Source organism: Cyprinodon tularosa, unplaced genomic scaffold (genome assembly GCF_016077235.1).
Source record: "Cyprinodon tularosa strain WSP-4 unplaced genomic scaffold, ASM1607723v1 ctg398, whole genome shotgun sequence".
Classification (NCBI taxonomy): Eukaryota; Metazoa; Chordata; class Actinopteri; order Cyprinodontiformes; family Cyprinodontidae; genus Cyprinodon; species Cyprinodon tularosa.
Window position 1 is genome coordinate 572633 of NW_024039116.1, and position 24498 is coordinate 597130.

At 38.6% G+C, this 24498-nt stretch overlaps 1 protein-coding gene across 13 annotated transcripts in view; it reads left to right on the forward strand.

Annotated features, from left to right (window-relative positions):
* Nucleotides 1-24498, forward strand: part of nfixb (nuclear factor I/Xb) — a 284324-nt gene that overhangs the window by 224455 nt on the left and 35371 nt on the right. For 8 of the 13 annotated variants that reach the window (XM_038297802.1, XM_038297804.1, XM_038297805.1 and 5 more), the window contains 4 exons: nucleotides 3378-3498; nucleotides 5385-5420; nucleotides 6895-7025; nucleotides 14517-14591. In XM_038297802.1, coding sequence (XP_038153730.1) covers nucleotides 3378-3498; nucleotides 5385-5420; nucleotides 6895-7025; nucleotides 14517-14591 — 363 coding nt within the window. The remainder of the gene's footprint in view (nucleotides 1-3377; nucleotides 3499-5384; nucleotides 5421-6894; nucleotides 7026-14516; nucleotides 14592-24498) is intronic. The other 5 variants (XM_038297806.1, XM_038297813.1, XM_038297803.1 and 2 more) reach the window with 3 other exon arrangements.

Here is a 24498-nt window from a genome sequence, read left to right on the forward strand (position 1 = left end):
CAATTCAATCCAGTTTATTTCTATAGCACCAATTCACAACATCTCATATCAAGGCACTTCACAGTTCACCAGATCATACAGTTTAATTGATATAAAGTTTTCTATCAAAGGATAACCAGTTGATTGCATCGACTCATTGACTCAAATACAATCCCTCACACTAAGCATGCTTGTAGCGACAGTGGAGAGGAAAAACTCCCTTTTAACAGGAAGAAACCTCCAGCAGAACCAGGCTCAGTGTGAGCGGCCATCTGCCGAGGCCAACTGGGGTTCAAGGAGACAGAAGCAGAGATATTAGCAGATAAATATCTGCTAATATCTTTCCAGCTGTAGGAAACTCTCTAGTTTGGAGAAATTATAGTTTGTTGCTCATAAAACAACCTAAAGTAACAGAGAAGATCCAAAACTGCGCCTGCACACCGAACTATAATGATTTCAGAACGTTGGACCCAATATTCAAGGTGAGACAGGCAGTGGGAGAGTTCAACGCGTTTATTCAAACACAGACAGAAACGCAGGGGCTGCTCATCAGCTGGATCCTCTGGCAAAGATAGAAACTCAGGTTAGTGACTTTAAATCTAAGACGGGCCACGACTACGAGCATAAGTCACTAACCTGGTTCTCAGTTCAGTCCGATTCCGGAGGAACACTGAAAACAATTATCTAACCACTTTTGGCATTTACTAAATCATATGTAGCAGCAACAGTGTCCATGATGGGAAATCCAAAGCAGGAGTCAGAAGACAGCTCCAAGTTCAGAAAGCCGGCAGAATCCAGGAATCAGTCCAGAACAGATCAAACTAAGAGCAAAACAGGGACAAAGCAAAAACTCAGAAGACCCAACAGCTGAAACAGGTCAGGATCAGAGAATCAGAATAATAAACTAAATGCTAGAGTTAATCTCACAAACTGCTCCAATAACCTGATGCTGATAGTAGGCAAGCAAACAACATATATAGCTGAGGAACCAAGTGGAAATGATCGGCGTTAGCCGGGCTTACGCTGTACGATTTTTTGCCCTTTTCGGGACAGTTCTCCAACGAGAATTGGTCCGACTTCCAGCCTGATGGTGCGTCGTGTAGTGCACAGGGGGTAGCGAGGGGCGATCAACCTCTCACCATCACTTCCCTCACAGGAATCGTAACATCCGGAGAAAATCAAACACGATTGAAATTCATTCAACTGTCATAAGATAGTCATGGGCAAAACGCTAAGAGGGCAAACAAGGACTCTTCTTCTTCCTCTCAGATGAAAACAAAGAAGCATGGCGGGGGTGCAAATGAAATGGAGTTCTTTCTTCAAATCTTACAGACCGTAGTAGCCACGTTTGCTCAGCCATGTCTTTTTTTCAAATATGTCGTCGCCTTTTCTTTTTAGAGCTTTCAGCACAAAATTCCACAGTTTGCCAAGGCAGCTCGTTTCACTCTAGTGAGCTTCATATTCCTCTTCTACTGGTTTGGCTTCAGGATAGACAAGTCCAAGTAGCGCCGTCTCACTGCGGAGCTCAGTCCCACATGGTTTATAGACGTACAGTGTGAGCAGGTAGATCGCATCAGAGCGTCGGGCCGCACAGTGTGAGAACATACATTTCGAACTGTCAACTCACACTGTACAATGAAACCCTGTGGTTTTATTCTCATAATTTCATTATTCTCGTAATTTTACAACTTTATCCTCGTATTTTACGACTTTATTCTCGTAATTTTACTACTTTATTCTCATAATATTACGACTTTTTTCTCAAAATTTCATTATTCTCGTAATTTTACAACTTTATTCTCGTAATTTTACGACTTTATTCTCGTAATTTTATGACTTTATTCTCATTATTTTATAACTTTATTCTCGTAATTTTACAACTTTATCCTCGTATTTTACGACTTTATTCTCGTAATTTTACTACTTTATTCTCATAATATTACGACTTTTTTCTCAAAATTTCATTATTCTCGTAATTTTACAACTTTATTCTCGTAATTTTACGACTTTATTCTCGTAATTTTATGACTTTATTCTCATTATTTTATAACTTTATTCTCGTAATTTTACAACTTTATTCTCGTAATTTTACGACTTTATTCTCATAATATTACGACTTTTTTCTCAAAAATTCACTATTCTCGTAACTTTATTTTCATAATTTTATAACTTTATTCTCATAATGTTATGACTTTATTCTCATAATATTAACTATTATTGTTGTAACTTTATTCTCATAATTTTACAACTTTATTCTCGTAATTTTACGACTTTATTCTTGTAATTTTATGACTTTATTCTCATAATTTTAAAACTTTATTTTCGTAATTTTACAACTTTATTCTCGTAATTTTACGACTTTATTCTCATAATATTACGACTTTTTTCTCAAAATTTCATTATTCTCGTAATTTTATAACTTTATTCTCGTAATTTTACGACTTTATTCTCATAATGTTACGACTTTATTCTCATAATTTTGACTATTTTTGTTGTAACTTTATTCTCGTAATTTTATGACTTTATTTTCGTAATTTTACGACTTTATTCACGTAATTTTACGACTTTATTCTCGTAATTTTATGACTATTCTTGCTGCAACTTTATTCTCGTAATGTTAGGACCTTATTCTCGAAATAGTAGAAAAAAAATCTCTAGCTTGTTCCTAATACTCCATCGTATTTTTCCACCTTCATGCAACAGTAAATTAGTAAATCAGTAAATCACCATCAGTAATTTTCCCATTGTATAACAGAGTAGCATTATTTTTGTTCTTAACCAAAGGAGTTGTGTTCATAATCTTTGTTTTTTAATTTCTTCCTGTTTTTCTTTTAATGACTGTAATAAAGGAAGAACCAATCATCCCTATCTGTATATCCTGTGGAATTGCAATTGTCTAGCTAGAGAATGCTATTGTAATGAACAGATAGCTTTAGATGACACATGTATTGTTTAACATTGAAATTAACAATAAAAATAGAATTGAAAAAAAGAAGTCTGAACCTTAGAGCGTTCTGCTGAAAGTCGGCCACTTCACAGAGGCCGTATGAGCCTCCCTGTCCGCAGCGGTTACCGCGCTCTGAGCTTCCCCACCACAAAGCATCAGAGACGTCCAACCCCAGCTACCACAGGTTGCAGCATTCAAACGTCACACATAGATTAGAAACACAGGGACTCGTGGGTTTTAACCCCTGTACCAATTAAAGTGAAATTACAGTAAAATGGTATTTAACTGTGAAACATTTATTAGACCTCAGTGAACCTCAGCAGGCGAGCTGACCCCAACCAGGCAGAAACAATCTGTTCATTGGTCACGCTTAAAAACTTCAGCCTCAAATGAATGAGTATCTGTGTGGTTTTCTGCTGTGTGACGGGATCTCTATGTTTGCATGTCTCAGCTCCCGTGGCCACGGCGACAGGCCCAAACTTCTCCCTGGCAGACCTGGACAGCCCGGGCTATTACAATATCAACCAGGTCACCCTGGGACGCCGTTCCATCACCTCCACCCCCTCCACCAGGTACATCCACCTCCAACACATTCCTGTTGGTACCACTGATTACAGATCAGTTTCCTTTCTAACCTTTGACCTGGAAAAAAAACGGATTTAGGTTCATAGCTCTGTTTACAACTTTCACTATCAGATCCAGAAGCACAATCCGTCCTGCACATGCGCAAACAGATATACATTGTGTGTCCATATATATTGTAATTATGGGACTAAAATTACTTCTTTAATCTTTAACTCTCTAAAGAATGCTAATACGCATCTTTAAATAATGTTTTTTGACTTTTGTAAGACAATTTTGATGCTTTTTACATTTTCTTCGTTCAACTGCTTCTCTGTCGTCATCATAGGACAAAATATGATTAAACCATGTTTATCTGAATTTTAGTTGTTTCTTTCTTCAGATTACGCACCATATATCATAAAGTTAACACAAAACAAAAGCATAGACCTCAAAAAGACTAGATTTATGTTTAAATCCAAAGCCGAAAAAGTTAGCTCCCGGAAGTAGCGCAGGATCCCATTTCCTGTGCGGATCGGACACGACTGAAAAAAAAGAAAGGATTTTAATGCATTTGTTTTCCCAGGAAATACATTATTAACCTTTAACACATTATAGTTTAGTATGCGTATTTCTTTTTGGGAGGGAAAACATCATTTAGGTCTTTTTAACAAAATAAAATCGAGGGCGACCCGGATGTATATCTGGATGCGCAAATGAGCTGATCCGCCGAACGGATTTTGCTTCCTGGACGGATCGGGTAGTGACGGTAAGAACTGCTATCGATTTGTTTTTTTTTCTCTAGCCTTTATGGTAAAGACAGAATAAATACAAAGGTGACTTTTTTACAAGGTATCCAGCAGGAATTGCTGATATAATCAGCCGATATTAGCTTTAAAACTGAATATCAGACATTCCGCCAATTAAACTCAACTGTTTCTAGGGTTGCAACTAATCCTTTGAATTCATTGAAGATTTTTTATTGTTAAAGAATTTGATTAATTAAAAATATGTTTTAAAAAATTCTATATGGTAGTTAAATATAGAACATAATGCAAAAAAAATGAACGACAGCAGTTAGCCTCAAGTCCTTTTTTTGATTATGAGATTTTTCAGTTTCATTTCAGAACACATTTACAAAACGTGTTCTTAGAACAAAGTTTACTCCAGATGTAAAATAAATAAATGTAATCTAACAAAAACTTCCAACTGTTTTTAATATTCTTTTTTTGTTTCTGCATTTTTTATTTTATTTTATTTATGTATTTATTTATTTTTCTACTTGCTTTGATTCTGTTTTATCTTCCTGTATTTTAATCATGTAAAGCACTTTGCATTGTCTTTGTACTGAATTGTGCTTTACAAATAAATTTGACTTGCCTTACCTTGCCTATGTAAGCAGGTTAGCAGCAGTTATCTGCAAGTTGAATGATTTAAACACCAGCATGTCAGCCAGAATTTCAGTATTGTGCATCCCTGATGTTTACTTTAAGATATTCGTGTTCAGTGCAGCTAACATAGATGTAGATCTATAGAATAACTCTGAAATTTATAAGATTACACCAGATTTCAAAAATTGGAAGCTAAAAACGTTATATCGTTCAGCCTTCCTGTTATCTGCTTGGTTTCTCTCTCACTCAGAATGAGCCACAGGCATCATCATAGAGTGATGCCTGTTTGTTCTCAGTTTGTTCTTGAAATTTTTCTTGCTTTGCTTCTGATTGTCGTCTTTCTTCTCCCTTTTCCTTCCTCTTCACTCATTCCAACTCATTGCCTCTCATTTCCCCGCCAACCTCTCCCTCTCTCTCTCTGTCTCTCTCTCGCCCCGTCTGTGTCCGTGTCTGTTTTTACTTCTCGCTCTCTCTGCTCTCTCCTCCCCGTTCGTCTTACGCTGCAGGACTGAAATGGAGCTTTATGCAAGTCTCCCACGGAGGTAGTTACACTCTTTGCAAAATATCTCCCCCGACACTAATGTAACACAGATCCCTCCATCGCACTCGAACAAACCCAACACACGCACGCTGTCACTCATATACGTGCGTTCTGTACACTGGCAGCACCCCCCGTTGCTTTATTGGTCACAGATGTATAAGAATCCGCCAACTCGCACAACAATGCGTGTTTGGGATCAGTCGGTCTGCTTTCTAACGTGAGGCCGGCATTTTGTTAATATTTTAGCCCTGTTCCTGTCACACTGTCTCCAGCTGGCCCTCTCTGTCCCTCTGGCTGTAACATAATATTAAAACAACACACTAAACACAAATCTTGACATGGGGAATTTTTTATTAGTCTTGATTTTTATGCAGACCCCTGTTCGGACTCCCGAGGAATTATGCAGCCACGTCAGCCCTCAGAGGTCCATGGGAATTATGCATGTACATTTATTAGAATCTCAAACACAGTGCATTGCAGGAGCATTCATACGCCTGAGGCCTTTTTCACATTTTATTACATTACAGCCATTAAAATGTATTAATGATTTGGGGGATTTTATTCAACACTGGAAAGAATCATCTAAACCTTTTATCTAAGCAGGTAAGTTGAATATTTGCCAATGAAAGAAGTATTTGGGCCTCTAAAATACATACATAAACCGTACTTTATGTTAAATAATGGAAATGTTTTTTGTGGTTTTGCAAAAATCATTTTCTGTCAGCAGATTATTCACTTATCTCCTCAAATCATGTGCAGATACACTCACCTAAAACTTTACGTACATTTAGTCTACTTTTAGCAGAGAATGGATCTGCATATATTAGGGCATAACGAAAGAAAGACAAAAGAAAATTATTCAAAAAAAAAAGAAAATTAAAAATCACTGGACTTTGTTTCCAAGTTTGCAGATGTTTCGATTCCATTCCAGGAAGCTTTTTACATTCAAAATGTCAGGAATAATGTTGAGTTCAAAGCCCAGTGGATTGTTTTTAATGTTCTTCTTTTTGGAATGACTATGACCTGGATGACTGAGAATCTTCACCAGCAAAAAAAAAAAATGGTATTAATAGTAGGAATGCACCAATATGAAAAAAAAATTTCATCATATCCAAAAACAGCAAATACTGGATTGTTATTATCGAAGGATCTATATATCCAGAGCTTCACTGTTACCAGTAGATCTGGTAGAGAGACACTCGGAAAAAATCTGCAGAGGATGTATGGATAAAACAAATAAACGCCTGCCACACTTTTCAGATTTTCAATATGATTCACAATTCTGCACCTCTTTGTGTCGACACCTCCTATAGGATCTGTTGTTTATTTTTAAAAGCTGTGAAAACTTTTGCAAGTAGGTTCCACCATCGATATCACACACAGACGTAACACCCTTAATGTCCTTCCTCTTCTCCTTTTCAACACTTGGAAAACAAGCTTTCTCATGTTTCTCTCCTTCTTGTTCCAATTCTCAGCTCCAACAAGCGCAAGTCCATCGATGACAGTGAGATGGAGAGCCCAGTGGATGATGTGTTTTACTCGGGCCGCTCCCCCGCGGCCGGCAGCAGCTCTCAGTCCAGCGGTTGGCCTAACGATGTGGACGCAGGTATTGTTACTGGAAGTGTGACATCACTGCGGCCTCTGCAGGAGATGGGCTGAGGCGTCGCTAGTGACGAGAACGTGTTCAGAGTTTTTTTAGATAAAGGATTCTGGTTTAGCTTTCCTGATCAGTTTTAAGTTCCAGAGGTTTTCCTTTGGGATTAAAGGAATCATTTGACATTTTTGGAAATATTGGATTCATGTTACAAATTTTTTATCTCAAATGATATTATTCTGGTTGTAAAACAATGTTTTTAATTTTATTCTGAAATGTACTCATTGTGCAAAGGAAGTTATTTTGGATATTTTGGAGGTTTTTAAGGATCAATAACTTATTATTGCTTTTCCTCAGTCCACAGAGGGTCACAATTACATAAACATTGTCTAATATTTCTTACATCTACTATTACCAAGCAGCTTTTAGTTATAATTCTGACTGGATGCATGAGATTATCTTAAAGGTATAAGTAACAATTGGCTTTGAGCTGCGGATTATGTTGCCTGCTGAATTTATGTTGTACATTTTAGGATATTTTTATGTCTGAGGAAAAGTTTTCAGTTCTCAGTAGAAAAAAAAGCTGTCAGGTCTCCAATCTCAGAAAAATAGGAGTTATGCTACGTTCACACCGCAAGCAGCAGGAGCAGCAAAAACGCGGGTACTGCTTCATTTATGATGCTTGTAAAAGTTTAGTTCTGACACATGGATGTACTGCAAAAACAATCTAGAAATAAGTAAAAAAAATATCTTAAATTAAGTGTATTCACCCTTAATTTGAGTAGGTAAATGAGTATTTTTACTCCTAAAATAAGATAATTCGATAATATGTACTTGAAATAAGATAATGCAATTGTGTTTTCTTATTTTTAGTTTAAATCGTCTTCTTCCATTGGCAAGATGTCTCATTTACCTCCTCAATCCAACAACAAATGGACTATTTTAAGAAAAAATTACTTATCTAGATTTCGATTTTTTTCCACTGTGAAGCATCTTTGCTGCACAGTCGAAAATTGGGTCTGATGCATATTGGGCGGAGCTACCCGATCCTTTCTTTGTCTGTAACAATGGCAGCCATATTTGCTATGATCAATGGGTAAAAAGTAGTTTTAACACATTTTTAAGTGAGAAAGTCCACCTGAAAACTTCATCTGTGCAGTCAGTTCATTCAGATTAAATCTTTTCTTCAAATATTTCGCTGTCAGAGCCGCTCAGACCCCCGTACTCCGGCGGTGCTCTGTCCTTAGGAATCCCTTTCAAGAGCAGCCTCTGGCCTGGTTGCCTCTTCACGGTTCGCCTCGGCGGCTAGAAGACGGTTTTCATGTACGGAATCCAAACTGCAGGCACCAGGATAATAAAAGCGAACATTTTTTGCCGGCAGGTTTCGACATTTTAAGTTAATTTAGGCATTAATAAACTGTTTCAGAGGAGTGATCATAGCGCTCTGCATCAGCAGTGCTGTGTCTGTCTCCCTGCCGGCTCCCAGATCAGCGTCTCTGATCAGTTGATGTGACACATTGAGCAGCAAAAGTAAAATTTTTCCAATTCGAGCAGAAGCTGCATTTGCAGCACGACGCGCGCATCAGACGCTCGGAAGCTCATGACGCGCTGCTCCTGCTGCTCAAAATGCGCTGCAGGACCTTTTGCTGCGCCTTGATGAGCATCAACCATTGACTTTGCATGTAAACCAGCTGCTTCTCCTGCCTCTGCTGCTTTAGGTGTGAACGTAGCATTAGACTATTTTAAACATACATGAAATGGAAAACAAACCAAAGATCAGCAAAATAGAATAACTGATAACTGAAAACCAAAACCTCAAAGTCCCAAAAGAGGAGAACCATGCAACAGGGTCACAAGAAAAAAGATGCTGGCAGTAACCTTAGCAAATTAAAATACATCTGAGAGTTTTAGTGCTTCCTATTTAAAACAATTCCAGTTGCAGTTTTGGATTTTTACACTGTGTGTTGGCTGACATTATTATTTTTTTCCTCCTGGAGAAAGAATAATTCAGATGAATCATCCAAATCTACAAATAACCATGATATTATTGTCCATATTTATAGAATCTAAACCTCTGGTCTCTATGTTCTTACTTCTTGCAACTGTTTGTCGACATCTTATATCTTCCAGAAATGTCAAATGTTTCCTTATATCTGAAATAGTAGAAATGTAAATGTAAATGTATAGCAGAAATGTTTTCTTCTCCTGGTTTAGTTGAAGCAGAAGCCGCAGCTCACCTTCTGCCATCAAACATCTGTTTTAATACTTGTTGCTTTTATCTCCTGCTCTTCTTCGCTTTCCTTCCTCATCCTCCCCATTCCCAACATTTTAGTCCCCATTTCTACTCCACTAAAAACTTTTATCAAAGACGTTCCACCAAACAGAGGCAGAAGGACAATCTGCTGCCGCAGCGAGATTACAGATTTAGAGGCACTTAGCAAGATTCTTCTTATTTTATCTTATTGTTTAAAGAACCGGTTTTGAATTACATGTTCCTTTAAGATTGTCTCCAGTGTTTTAAACTGTGTTACCTTTATCAAGGCTTGGCTGTCTGCTTCAGTTTTCACGCCAAGCCTGTCTGTGTCTTTCACAAACACAGACAGGCTTGTAATAGAAGGGATGCAGACGCAGAAGAAGGATAATCTGTATCCTAAGATCCTAACCCATTCATTTAATCTCAGCCACGTTTCTTTCTTATTTTCAAATAGAGCAGTTCTCCTCAGCTCTGTCTCCTAACTCCCACTCACCGTCCCACGTGCCCTTCAGTCTCACTATTCTCACCACTTTCAGTCGTCCAGTATCCCTTTAAAGCAACCCCCAGTTTCTCTAACCCAGTGGTCTCACACTCTAATCCTTAAGGATTGCCCTAAAAACCCCATTCAAAGGGTTAAACTAGCTCACGAGCCTGAAGCCGAGCTCTGCTAACGAGTTATGCTGAAGCAGAAAAGTTGTCAGGTCTATGGAAAAAATATGACTAGATGTTAGAAAATATGTTTCCAGGTCTCATGAAAACATTGAGAGTTCTCAGAAAAAAGGTTTTCAAGTCCAAAGAAATTGTTAGGTCTCAAGAAAAAAGTTGCCAGGTCTCAAGTAGGAATGAGTATTGTTAAGGGTTTTGTGATACGATATGCATTGCGATACTTGTGCCAGGATACGATATTGTCACAAATTGCAAGATCAAGGTATAGGCTAATGTCAAAATTAAATGTAGAGATCAAAAATCAAGTGCTGTATACTCAGTAGAAGATATTTATCATTCAGTTATTTTGTTGTTTGGTAGCCATGTTGTTTGGGGTTTTAGTCACTCAGCATCTGCTACTGCAATTGCCTCGACTACATGCACAGCAAAAGGGCTCCATGGCCCCATATACCGGAGTGGGGGTGCAGAAGTAGTGCATATTTCCCCATTGTTTTTGGGAAAATTTATTTTTAAAAGAATCGATATTAGAAACTTAAGGATCGATATTATATTGGTAGTCAAAAAATCATGATATACTGTATTGCAAAATCGATTTTTTTTTCCCCCAAACACCTAGTCTCAAGTAATAAGACGTTGGATCTCAGGAAATTGTTGTCATGTCTTAAATAATAAGATGTCGGGTCTCAGGAAAAAATGCAGGTCTCGAGAAAAAGGTTTTCAGGTGTCAGAAAATATTGTCAATTTTCAGGAAAAAGGTTGTTAGGTCAGAGGAAAATGTTAACTCTCAAGAAAACCACTCAAGAAAAGTTGGCAGGTCTCAATGAATAGTTTTTTAAGTCTCAGAAAAATATAGTCAAATATCAGGAAGAAGGTTGTCAGGTCTCAGGAAATATCTTGTCAGGTCTTAAGTAATAAGATGTTAACTATCAGGAAAACCTTGTAATTTTTCGAGAAAAAGTTGTCAGGTCTCAATAAATAGGTTTTATGTCTCAGGAAAATTTCAGGCCTCGAAAAAAAGGTTTTTAGGTCTCAGAAGATATTGTCAATTTTTAGGAAAAAGTGGTCGAGTCTCAGGAAAACCTTGTCATGTCTCAAAAAAATAAACTGTGAAGTCTTAATAAATAGGTTTTATGTCTCAGGAAATATGTTGTCAAGTCTCAGGAAAAATATTGTCAAATTTCAGGAAGAAGGTTGTCAGGTCTCAGGAAATATCTTGTCAGGTCTTAAGTAATAAGATGTTAACTATCAGGAAAACCTTGTCATTTTTCGAGAAAAAATTGTCAGGTCTCAATAAATAGGTTTTATGTCTCAGGAAAATGTCAGGTCTCGAGAAAAAGATTTTAGGTCTCAGAATATATTGTGAATTTTTAGAAAAAAGTTGTGGAGTCTCAGGAAAACCTTGTCATGTCTCAAAAAAATTAACTGTGAAGTCTTAATAAATAGGTTTTATGTCTCAGGAAATATGTTGTCAAGTCTCAGGAAAAATATTGTCAAATTTCAGGAAGAAGGTTGTCAGGTCTCAGGAAATATCTTGTCAGGTCTTAAGTAATAAGATGTTAACTATCAGGAAAACCTTGTCATTTTTCGAGAAAAAGTTGTCAGGTCTCAATAAATAGGTTTTATGTCTCAGGAAAATGTCAGGCCTCAAGAAAAAGGTTTTTAGGTCTCAGAAGATATTGTCAATTTCTAGGAAAAAGTTGTTGAGTCTCAGGAAAACCTTGTCATGTCTCAAAAAAAATAAACTGTGAAGTCTTAATGAATAGGTTTTATGTCTCAGGAAATATGTTGTCAAGTCTCAGGAAAAATATTGTCAAATTTCAGTAGGAAGGTTTGCCAGGTCTCAGGAAATATCTTGTCAGGTCTTAAGTAATAAGATGTTAACTATCAGGAAAGCCTTGTCATTTTTCGAGAAAAAGTTGTCAGGTCTCAATAAATAGGTTTTATGTCTCAGGAAAATGTCAGGTCTCGAGAAAAAGATTTTAGGTCTCAGAATATATTGTGAATTTTTAGAAAAAAGTTGTGGAGTCTCAGGAAAACCTTGTCATGTCTCAAAAAAATTAACTGTGAAGTCTTAATAAATAGGTTTTACGTCTCAGGAAATATGTTGTCAAGTCTCAGGAAAAATATTGTCAAATTTCAGGAAGAAGGTTGTCAGGTCTCAGGAAATATCTTGTCAGGTCTTAAGTAATAAGATGTTAACTATCAGGAAAACCTTGTAATTTTTCGAGAAAAAGTTGTCAGGTCTCAATAAATAGGTTTTATGTCTCAGGAAAATGTCAGGTCTCAAGAAAAAGGTTTTTAGGTCTCAGAAGATATTGTCAATTTCTAGGAAAAAGTTGTTGAGTCTCAGGAAAACCTTGTCATGTCTCAAAAAAAATAAACTGTGAAGTCTTAATGAATAGGTTTTATGTCTCAGGAAATATGTTGTCAAGTCTCAGGAAAAATATTGTCAAATTTCAGTAGGAAGGTTGTCAGGTCTCAGGAAATATCTTGTCAGGTCTTAAGTAATAAGATGTTAACTATCAGGAAAGCCTTGTCATTTTTCGAGAAAAAGTTGTCGGGTCTCAATAAATAGGTTTTATGTCTCAGGAAAATGTCAGGTCTCGAGAAAAAGATTTTAGGTCTCAGAATATATTGTGAATTTTTAGAAAAAAGTTGTGGAGTCTCAGGAAAACCTTGTCATGTCTCAAAAAAATTAACTGTGAAGTCTTAATAAATAGGTTTTATGTCTCAGGAAATATGTTGTCAAGTCTCAGGAAAAATATTGTCAAATTTCAGGAAGAAGGTTGTCAGGTCTCAGGAAATATCTTGTCAGGTCTTAAGTAATAAGATGTTAACTATCAGGAAAACCTTGTAATTTTTCGAGAAAAAGTTGTCAGGTCTCAATAAATAGGTTTTATGTCTCAGGAAAATGTCAGGCCTCAAGAAAAAGGTTTTTAGGTCTCAGAAGATATTGTCAATTTCTAGGAAAAAGTTGTTGAGTCTCAGGAAAACCTTGTCATGTCTCAAAAAAAATAAACTGTGAAGTCTTAATGAATAGGTTTTATGTCTCGGGAAATATGTTGTCAAGTCTCAGGAAAAATATTGTCAAATTTCAGTAGGAAGGTTTGCCAGGTCTCAGGAAATATCTTGTCAGGTCTTAAGTAATAAGATGTTAACTATCAGGAAAGCCTTGTCATTTTTCGAGAAAAAGTTGTCGGGTCTCAATAAATAGGTTTTATGTCTCAGGAAAATGTCAGGTCTCGAGAAAAAGATTTTAGGTCTCAGAATATATTGTGAATTTTTAGAAAAAAGTTGTGGAGTCTCAGGAAAACCTTGTCATGTCTCAAAAAAATTAACTGTGAAGTCTTAATAAATAGGTTTTATGTCTCAGGAAATATGTTGTCAAGTCTCAGGAAAAATATTGTCAAATTTCAGGAAGAAGGTTGTCAGGTCTCAGGAAATATCTTGTCAGGTCTTAAGTAATAAGATGTTAAATATCAGGAAAACCTTGTAATTTTTCGAGAAAAAGTTGTCAGGTCTCAATAAATAGGTTTTATGTCTCAGGAAAATGTCAGGTCTCAAGAAAAAGGTTTTTAGGTCTCAGAAGATATTGTCAATTTCTAGAAAAAAGTTGTTGAGTCTCAGGAAAACCTTGTCATGTCTCAAAAAAATAAACTGTGAAGTCTTAATGAATAGGTTTTATGTCTCAGGAAATATGTTGTCAAGTCTCAGGAAAAATATTGTCAAATTTCAGTAGGAAGGTTGTCAGGTCTCAGGAAATATCTTGTCAGGTCTTAAGTAATAAGATGTTAACTATCAGGAAAGCCTTGTAATTTTTCGAGAAAAAGTTGTCAGGTCTCAATAAATAGGTTTTATGTCTCAGGAAAATGTCAGGTCTCGAGAAAAAGGTTTTTAGGTCTCAGAAGATATTGTCAATTTTTAGGAAAACAGTTGTCAAGTCCCAGGAAAACCTTGTCATGTCTAATAAAAAAGCTGTGAGGTCTTAATAAATAGGTTTTATGTCTCAGGAAATATGTTGTCAAGTCTCAGGAAAAATATTGTCAAATTTCAGGAAGAAGGTTGTCAGGTCTCAGAAATATAATTTTAGGTCTGAAGAAAATGTTAAGTCTGCCAGGTCTCAGCAAAATGTCTCAAGAAAAAAATTTGCCATCTCTAAGGAAAATGTTGTCAAGTCTCTTGAAATAAGTTTCAGATCTTTGAAAAAAAAACCTGTCAGGTTTTATGGAGAAATGTTCATGTATGGATTCAGGTGTGTTGAGGCCCAGAGGAATCTTTGAGGACTAGAGTGTGAGACCTTCAACCCTCCCTGCTTCTAACCGTCATGATGACTTTCTCTCATCGGATGTATTTGCAATGTGACTTCATTGGTGCAGTATTTGATTTCAGGGTTTGCTTAAGGAAACTCCCTCTTAAATGCTTCCCATTTGATAACTATTTTATAATATTGCTGCTCTCTGTGTTATTAAATACCCATATGATTTAACCCCAGTGCTCTGTTTCTCAATCTGTTTCTCTCTTTCCTCTGTCATTATCTCTCCTCCATTGTTAACTCTTCCCTTCTCCCCTGTTTGGCCTTTCAGTGCAGCACCATTTGGCCAGTGTGCAGGAGAGGAAGATTAAGCATGAGAGCGATGGAGTGCAGTTTCCTTACCATGGTTAGAACATTAAACATTCTACTGTGTACATGTATAAGTTGCTCTCCTTTCCGCTCACACCGCCCTCAGCTTGTGTGTGCATCTCTGTCTGTTCTGCCTTTCCTGTGGGCTCTCAGAGCTTTGTTTCCCGCTCCTCTTCCTCTCTCTTCCCGCTCCCTTCTTTTGTGTGTCCTGTTCTCTGGTTCTGTTGCTGCTGGGTGTGGGTTGTCTTTCTACTGGGTCTCTGCTGCTTTCCATCGCGGGTTCACCAAAGTCTTTTGGTAGCCCAGTAGCTCCATAACATCCTCCATCTGTCCTCCTCCGTGTTGTGATAAGGGGGAAGGAATCAAATGTGGAGCTGTTTGCATTTAAAAACATGGATCCAACCACATTTACAACATGTATGAATTCTCAAAAGCTCCTGCAAACTGAATTTTATTGGTATTTGTTTTATTATGTCCAAAAAAGACCCTCTATGTCAGCATTTTGCAACCACAACTCCAATGTGTTTGGGTGTGATTTTAGACAACGGACCCACACAATGCTAGTTTGAAGTATTCCTTTTAGGTTTCTCTTTCCTAACTTTCTAACAAAGCCTGTATGGAGAGCCAGAGGTGTAACCAAAAAATGTTAACAAGGGTTGCCTGGCAATTACCAATCTACACTGAGGGGGGCCGAAAGCGGATAGGCGCCAGAACCTCAGGGTCAATCTACACTGTTCCAAAAGGAAAATGAACAACCACAACATCCATATTTTCTAAACAAAGACTAACTACACTTTCCTACAGCCTTTGATAACAAATTTAAGCTGTAGGGGACAAAATTCTTTCAAGTTTGAGTTCTGGGGCGAACACCTTAATCATTGTCATTACTTGCATATTTTGTATGCAACCCTAGACAAGGCAGGTTCAGAGTCCAGAGTCTAATGGTTCCAGAAGCGTGCCAACGCAAGTACGCATAGATGCAGACGGGCAGGCTCAGTGGTTGACAGAACAGAGACAAGACACTGTACCAGGATTTCAGCAGGACTTTAAACTGGTCTCCTCCTTGGAGCCAGGCTTACGGGAGTAAAACTGACCTTCTCCGCATTACGAGCCAAAACCCTGAGGGCTCCGCGGAGAAGGACCAGGACATGATCAAAAGACAAGACAGACACTAAAACCCTCTCACTCCACTGGCCGCCAGGAACCAGGACATGAACCTTAGAACTAACTAAAACTAACAGAACGGAACACAAAAATAAAGCAACAGACGCAGGTGGATAAGATGAGTGATAATTTGAAAACCAGGCAGAGTTAGTCAGGTGAGTGAAATGAACAATTAAGGTGAGCCATTAGGACAGATCATATCATATTCGTTCTGCATAAAATCAACATTTCAATCTTCTAATATCTTCGCTTAATTGATTACTTATTATTAAAGTAGTTATTTATCTCTGATTTCACTGAAGACTCCTAGATGACTTGCAAAGACATAATTTTCTCTTTACCCCATAAGAGAGAATCTAGTTCTAGTGGATCTTTAGTAGTATATTGATGTGATTAATTAACCATAATAAATTGTTTTCAATTAACTGTTAATATATGAAAAATTTAAATGTTAAATAAGTTAGAATATTACACTTGAGATTATTACTGCTGCCACCGTCAGTATTAGAGGGCAAAACTGGTAGGGCTGGCCAGAGGGTAGTGTTGCGCCGATGCCATTTTTCGGCCCCGATACCAGATACCTGATTCCTGGCTGTGCAGTATCGACCGATACCGATACCATACCGATACCATCTGTTTGAGATAGATGTGTGTGGGTATATATGAAGAAGTGCCTACTAATTGGATGTAAAATAATTGTCATCATGGCTTTGTCAAGCTGCTGCTTACCTTTGTGAAGCAGGAAAAAGACTAAAACAAAGTGAATCCAGTAGAACTTTTTATTGCCTACCTGGAATGGGTAATACATGAATGAACAAAATGGAATCGGTGCCCTATTTGTTGGTACTCGCCAATACCGATACCCCGCCCGATACTGGTATCGTTGCAATACTACCACAGGGGTGGCTGATGATTGGCCAAGGGTGGCCATGACCACCCCTGGCCCTCCATCTAGCTCCGCCCCCGTGAAGAGCATCTTTGAAGATCAAAGCCCTGCTATATAATTCCAGTTTGGATTCATGACAGCTCAATTGTTGCTGCTAAAGAAAAGACGGTTGCTCACTAATGCTCTCCAGCAAACCTCTGTGGCTTTCAGAGAACAGCTGGATTGATGCTGAGATTAAATCACACAGACACAATCCCTATTTAAAGCCCTCTGGATTATATTTAGGGGGGTTGAAGTAAATGGGGCTGAACAAAAATTGAAGTTTGTGGTTGTAACGTAAAAAAAATGTAAAGAAAAAATAAAGATTAAGCAGCCTGATATTCAGGGTGGGAATGAAGTTCCAGCTGCTTGTTTAGGCAGAGCAGCTGAAGGCTGCAGCCACCTGCCGTCAGCCTGGCTCAGCTGTCTATGAAAGGCGCAGAAAGAAAACCAAAGCTCAGGTTCTCAGGTGTGTCATCAGAGCACAAGGATCCCTCAGACTCCTCCCGTTCACAAATGTCACACAGAGAAAAAAAAAAGATATCAGAGCTCTTTAACTGATTTACATTCTCGCACATATAAACACACACGCTCCACCCCATCTGGAGAGGAACAGCGTTCCGCTCCAGATGGCACCTCCATGTGTCTACAGCAAAGGGAGCTACTGGGTTACTGCAGACATCTGTTCTGGAGATGGTGGTGGGAATGTTGGGAGAGATGTGGAGAAAAAAAGGAGGAGAGGGGAGGAGGGAGAGGGGAAGGCCTCCCCCTTGCTCTGGAGGTGTAATCCTTACCTGAGTGAGGAGCTGTGAGGCCTTGCAGGTGATCATGTGATTCATCATGAAGTCTGCTGTGTCCCGATCAGCTGGGCTCCGCTTCTCCTCCCGCCTGCTCGCTCTAGCTGCTGCTCTGTGGTGCAAATAAAAGAAAGAAAGGAGCATTCAGGTGAAAAGGGAGCGGGCTCGTTTCTTATGCTTTTGTGAGCAATGTTTTCCTTTCCGATCCTGTGATGATTGTGACTCTCCTGCTGTCCTCAACACTCTCGGTTGTGCATGTCTGCTAACAATCAGCGAGGCCACAAGGAATGGCAGCCGTCCAACCTCTGCTGTCGTGTTATCATCCACCTGAAAAGCTACGCAACATATTATTTTAATTTTTTTAATGAATCTGTGTCGCTGCTCGTGCGCTAGCCGACCACTTCACCGGGCTGTTTGTGTGGTCGCTGGCTTGTTAGCGTGGCAAGACTGCAGGGTCATGGGAGCAATTGGCTGCCAGGCTGCCTGCGCAGCGTGCCAGGAGCAGGACACAGAAATAATGAAGAACAAACAACTGTTTTGTATGTGTGCACAGACACTCCAACCAACACACTATAAGAGAGAGAGAGATCAGAGTAACTTCTGTTAGCTTTATTAGACAAAGCTTTCACTGGGCATCTGGGCCTCATTTGCTGTTCCTCGCTGATATACCACCAGATATTTCATCAACATAGAGACTAATTAGGAGATATCACAGGGCCTAAAAACAGTATGTATAATTTAAAGCCATTTATGAATAATAGGCTGCTTTTAATTGCCGTTGGTGTGTAGGAAGCTCAAAGCTAGCGGCTGTCTTTGATTTTAGCCTCTTTCTTTAAAAAAGTTTTATTTTTATATGATTCTGTTTACTGATGGCTGTTTATAGAATAACTGTTGGGCATTTAGGATGTCTGTGGTTTGAGCTACATGAGACACTGTATGTTATATTCCCATGATGCAACACTGTAATCCTCACTCCTTCGGTTGGAGAAGAATGCATTTTTTTTGTTTTTTTTCCCTGCGTGTCAAACCCAGACGGCCCTGATGGCATCACTTTTGCATCATCTGAGTTTGCATAGTTTAGCAAATGTCACCCTTGGGCCACAGAATACATCATAAGCAGAGGAGGACTTTTGCAATAAACTGTAACACAGATAGCCACAATTTTTGCAATTTTTTCAAGGGACAGATAAATACAGAACTAGATGAAAGTGTGTTTTGTTAAAATCAATTTAAAGGTGCAGTAGGAGATCTTTTCTGATGCATTTTTTACCATGTGGCCTTAAAGATCTCCTCACAGCAAACAGTGAAATAGAAGGTCTGGAAGTGAAACTAAAATAATTGGTCCCCGCTAAAGTGAGAAATCAATGAATAAAACAAAACCAATCACAAAAGACGGTCCGTTGTACCCGATTGGTTCCTGAGACGTCAATCATGGTCATCTGCTTGTCCCTCCCCCCCGTGCACGTACCCTGGTACATGATCGAATCGACCCCCCAATGCTCATGCAGGACGTCATGGCAGGAAGCGAGCCACTGTAATCCCGGACGGTTTTGAAACCCCCCCCCCTCCCCGACACTTTTTTAAGGAATGAAAAGTAGGACATGTCCGGGAAAAAGACGTCTCCTTGACGTCTGGTCACCCTATTCACACCTAGAGCAGCAAAAACGTGTGTGCTGCTTCATTTTTGATGGTTGTACAAGTTTAGTTCTCACGCGCAGCTGAGGTATCTTTGCTGCTCTGGCTGCGCAGTGGAAAGTGGGTCTGATGCGCGTTGGGCGGAGCTACCCTATCCTTTCTTTGCCTGTAACAATGGCAGCTATATTTGCTGTGATCAGTGGGTAAAAAGGAGTTTGAATCTATTTGGAAGTGAGAAAGTCCACCTGAAAACATGGCCAGTGCAGTCAGTTCATCCAGATTACCATCCTGACTTCAAATATTATTTCGCTGTCGGAACCGCCTCAGACCCCCGTACACCGGCGGTGCTCTGTCACTGGGAATCCCGTTGCAGCTGGAAGGCATTTTTATGTACGTAAACCAAACTGCAGGCACCAGGATAATAAAAGTGGACACGTTTTGCTGGCAGATTTTGGCATTTTAAGTTCATTTAGGTTAATAATAAACTTTCAGAGGAGTGATCACAGCGCTCTGCATCAGCAGTGCTGCCTGTTTCCCTGCCAGCTCTGTGCGACGTGCCGCTTCAGCTGCTCAGACGAGCTGCAGACAGCATGCGCGTTCATGTGTTTTGAAGTCGAGGTTCCGAGGGCTTTGAAGGGAGAGGCTTGGTTGTGTATGTTTTCAAAAATATAGCTTGCTGGAAACGTTTTTCCAAGATCTACTGCAACTTTAATTCAGTTTATTTCTATCGCTCCAACAAGTTCCTTATATGTGTAAAACTACTATATATCACAGGTATGAGAAACTAAAGTGCCTGTGATTGGCTACTTTCAGGAAATCCTGCCTCTTGAGACACTGTTTCCTTCCTAGTTGTGGCGAGTAACGTTAGCAAAGCAACTTTAGGCTAATAGATGTTCTCTCAAAGATTAAACGCTGGTTAAATGAGGTCATCATTATAAGACTTTAACTCAGACGTGAGTGTGTTCTAGCACTGTCACTACCCAACTCGTCCCGGATCAGGTCAGAAGCCAAACCGGCTTCTGACCAGAGTTCCTAGAGAGCGTGCGGATCAGACGCCAGCCGACGCCGAGCAGCAACCGAGTCCAAGGGGGAAATCCAAAGGAGTCAGAAGACAGGTCCAGGTTCAGAAGCCGGTGGAATCCAGGATCAGATCAGACAAACAGAGCAGACAGGGGCAAGGCAAAACTAGAGATCCTCAGGGCAGAAACTGGTCATATACAGGAAAACAGAACAGACTAAAGAATGCTAGAATACGTCTCACTAAAACTTTGAATAACCCGGCGCTGATGGGAGGAAAACACACAACTTAAATAGCAGAGGAACCAGGTGGAAATGATCGGCAATAATCAGCCGCAGAACCAATTAGACAGAGGAGCAAGGAGCAAAGGAAAAAAAACCAAACCATCATAAGATCATGACAGAAAGAGTCTTTTTTCAATTAGAAAAAATTACTTTTTACTGTCACAATAACATTTTATACCTTTAGTTTACAAAAAATGAAAGTAAGCTAAACAAACAAAAGTTCTTACATTGACCTAATGAGATTGAATTAACATTTATTCAGTGGAAGTCTGTGGTGTAAATGGTCACAAAGTAGTGCAGAGTCCAATTATATATAGAATTGAACCCATGTTGTGTCCTTAAATGTCAGGTCTAGATTTATTTTTTTATGAAATAAAGAAAAAGCTGTAAAAATCTCCACGGCCCAGAGAAATAAACTCTTTTCAAACGACCCTATAAAATGGACAGATTAAATAATGCAGATTTTACGTGTAAACTTCTCTCAAAGTGATGTTCAAGTTGCAGTTTAAAACTTTGTTGTTCTGAAAATCTTTGCCTGCAGCCTAAACCACATCTTTAATGTAAAAAAGTTTGACCTTTTGTACATTTTTGGATTCATAATTTCTCTAATTGAGTTTATCTTTCAGGAAATGCCACATTTTAATGTCTGTGTTTCTCCAGCTAATAATTATTGGATTACTAAATGAGTTAAGTTGTTCAATATCCAATAAATCACCATTAGTCTGATTATTTGTTTCAGCCATACATATAGTTCTGGAGATATACATATACTTCATGGACTTTTTTATTTATGAAACCACTGTTTTGCTAAAAAAAAAGTAAAAAATCTTACAACATACAATTTTAGTAGTTAAAAAGGATAGTTAGTGAACCATTTTCAACCCTTACAAAAATGTTAGTGAACTTTTCATTCCAAGTTGCCAGGAAAACAAACACATTTTCAAATTCATAGTTTAGTTTTTGTGGACGTTTGTCCAGCTTTTTAAGCTTTTCTATGCATGTTAATTTGCATAGAACTAGCTTTTTGACATCCAAACAGAACCAAATACTCTTTCCACACAGGAAGCAGAAAAAGGAAACCAAACAAAGCAGAAGGAACCATAGTAGGTGTTGTAATTACAGATGTTCAGATCCAGTTTGTTCCCATCCCATATAGATACCTGGCTGAGCAAATCAGCCCATATCCAACATGATTCATGATTGAATGAATCAACCATACGTATCTTACCATGTGAGTAAAGGCTTTAGCTCTGACATAAACAATGTTAAACAAATTGTCAAATTAACTTAGTAAATATTCTTTATATTATTTATTAATAAATAAGCAGCAATAGAAGGAAATAGCAGTTCCATGTAAAGTGCACAGGATTGGATCTCCAATATCAAATCACTGATGTCCAGTCTAGCTAAATAATCAGTATTGGAGCCGATAACCGATCAAGATATCATAGTATCATAGCATCTCTAGATGTAATACCTATGCCAGGCCACTGAGTGGCAGAGTAGCACTGCCACAGAAGTAATGAAGGAAAAGAGGTGAGAAAAGATGATTTGTGGTCAGACAACCAGTAGGCTGACAGCAAAGTAGATGAGCTCTTTTCATGGGACCCAGGTTCCCGCAGGTCCTTAAAAAGTCCTAAAATGCATTGAATTCTTCAAAATAAAACCTTAATTGGTATTAAAATGTCTTAAATCAGTCTTTTCTAGGTCTTAATTTTTTTAAAACATCATAAATAGGATTATCTTTATTATGATTTATTTTTGTAATCTAAATAAAACATTAAAATTGACCTTTTTTTTTATTTAAAAAAAATAATGCTCGCAATGTAACAAAAATTGTCTCCAGCCAAGAGTTTTCTCCATGGCTAAAACCAGGGAACATACATGAGGCTCAGTGTATTTTGTGCAAGAAGTCATTCAAGCTCGGAACGATGGGAATTAAAGCAGTGGAGTCGCACATGCGAAGCGCGAAACACAAAGCGTCAAAATCGAGTTACCGAGAAACAGCCGGTATTTCTCAGTTTAGTTCCACCCTCGTCTCTACAACGCCTCCACTTATCACCAAATCAAACATACTAAGAAAACCATACAAAGAAAAATAGCTGCAAAAAAGACTTAGCACGGGTTATGTTCTGGCTTTAAAACTGATTTGTTTTGTTCCCTGCTAAAACAAAGTTTGTGAATTCAGTTAAATAATTGCTAAAATATATCTGTCATTTGTGTGTTTTTAGCTTTCTTCCTGTATGGGAAGCTTTTCAAAATTTGAAACATTAGTGCAGTGGTTTATGTTAAAATAAACCTTTGGGTTAAGTTGTCGCAAGCGGGTTTTTCGTGTTTCTTGTGAATTTGGTCTTAAATTTTATTTCAAGTGGCATTTAAACGTCTTAAAAAGTCTTGAATTTAACCTGCTTTATGCTGTAGGAACCCTGGGGACTGTACTATCTTTAGCCGGGGATACTCTGTACGACTTTTTTTGCCCTTTTTGGGCCGATTATCCATTCGTGCAAGAATTTTTCAATCGGTCTGACATGGGAGCTAGCTCTGAGCTCTGTGCCTGGCTATGTGTTTCCTGGACGGGGCCGCCTTTTACAGTTGCTTATTGTATCTCTGCTTCTGTCTCCTTGAACCCCAGTCGGCCTCAGCAGATGGCCGCTTACACTGAGCCTGGTTCTGCTGGAGGTTTCTTCCTGTTAAAAGGAAGTTTTTCCTCTCCACTGTCGCTACAAGCATGCTTAGTGTGACTTGAGTCAATGAGGGTATCAATCAACTGTTTTCTCTTAGATAGAAAACTTTGACTCAACTTGACTCTATGATCTGGTTCAATTGTAAAATGACGTGTGTTGTGAATTGGCGCTATATAAATAAACTGAATTGAATGGAAAACTTCCCCACAGCATAACATTGCCACCACCATGCCTGAAAGTCTACACAAAGTTTTAAGGAGTTTTCCAGACTTAACTTCACTCCTCTAAACATGCTAGCTTAAACAATGCCTTGTCTAATCGAATATTTGAGAAGGTATTTGGATTCTCCATGCGACAGCTGCAAATTTCAGTTTAACACCACTTCTTATTTTAAAAATTAGCATAAGACTGTTAGATTATCTTTCCATCCCAGTTAAAGAACAGTTCAGAAGTCCAGAATAACTTCAACAATAGAGTGAACTTGGTTTTGCTTTTTTTGTTTTTCAAACTTGGATTCCCACATTTCCCTTTGCACATGGCTTTTTAAAAGTTACCATCACACTGTTTGTTATACAGCGTGGGAATGTGACACAGACCGAAATAAAATATTCCAACAAGATGGATGTCACCTTCCTTTATTGTTATTTTGTGATCAGGTCTGATCTCACCTTTTTTTTATCACGTTACCAACGAATACGAGCTAAAGGCTGCGTCCGCGCCTCCCTCCTACATGTGGAGATAACCGCGTGTCCAAACATAATGCTGGCGCCCACCTTTTTTCTATACTTGCCGTTGCCCACACAAGAACAGCTGCATACGAACACTCTGGGTAAACAGTGATAAACATTTCCCAGCGTGGCATAAAAAAAAAAAAAGCCTGTTCAGAAATCCGCCGTTAGACTTTATACGCTTTCACTCATAAAAATCTATTTCCACATCTCTTTTGGCCGTGTTGGAGTAACCCACGTCTTTATTTGCCTCTTGTTTGTTTTATATGTGTGAATATTGCGCCATTTAGAAGTTTATGGGCCTCTAGCCTCTCACCAGTGTTGTTTATCACTGTATTCTTTCAACTGAATTTGAAGCAAGTAGGGAAAAAAATAAAAAAACACAAGCAGAGTATGTTCCAGGGGATAAAAAAAAAAATCTGCTCTTTGTCTGAACTGAGGCACTTTTCTGTATTTTCCTTAATATTCCCTGTTACATCCATTACTCTTGTTTTATACTTTGGTAACAGCATATATTAAACATTGTGGTTCAAAAAGCACCAGTTGGAGCTTTTTCCTAAACCCAGAAAGTCTAAATTGTGCCGTTGGTTTGCCATACATCAAAATGAATTCCCTTACCGCGCACCACACCGGCCTTTCCCCACAGAACAGAACCTCTTTTATCGGCGGCGCTCACACTTATGGCCGTGTTTCTGGTCCATCAGCGAGC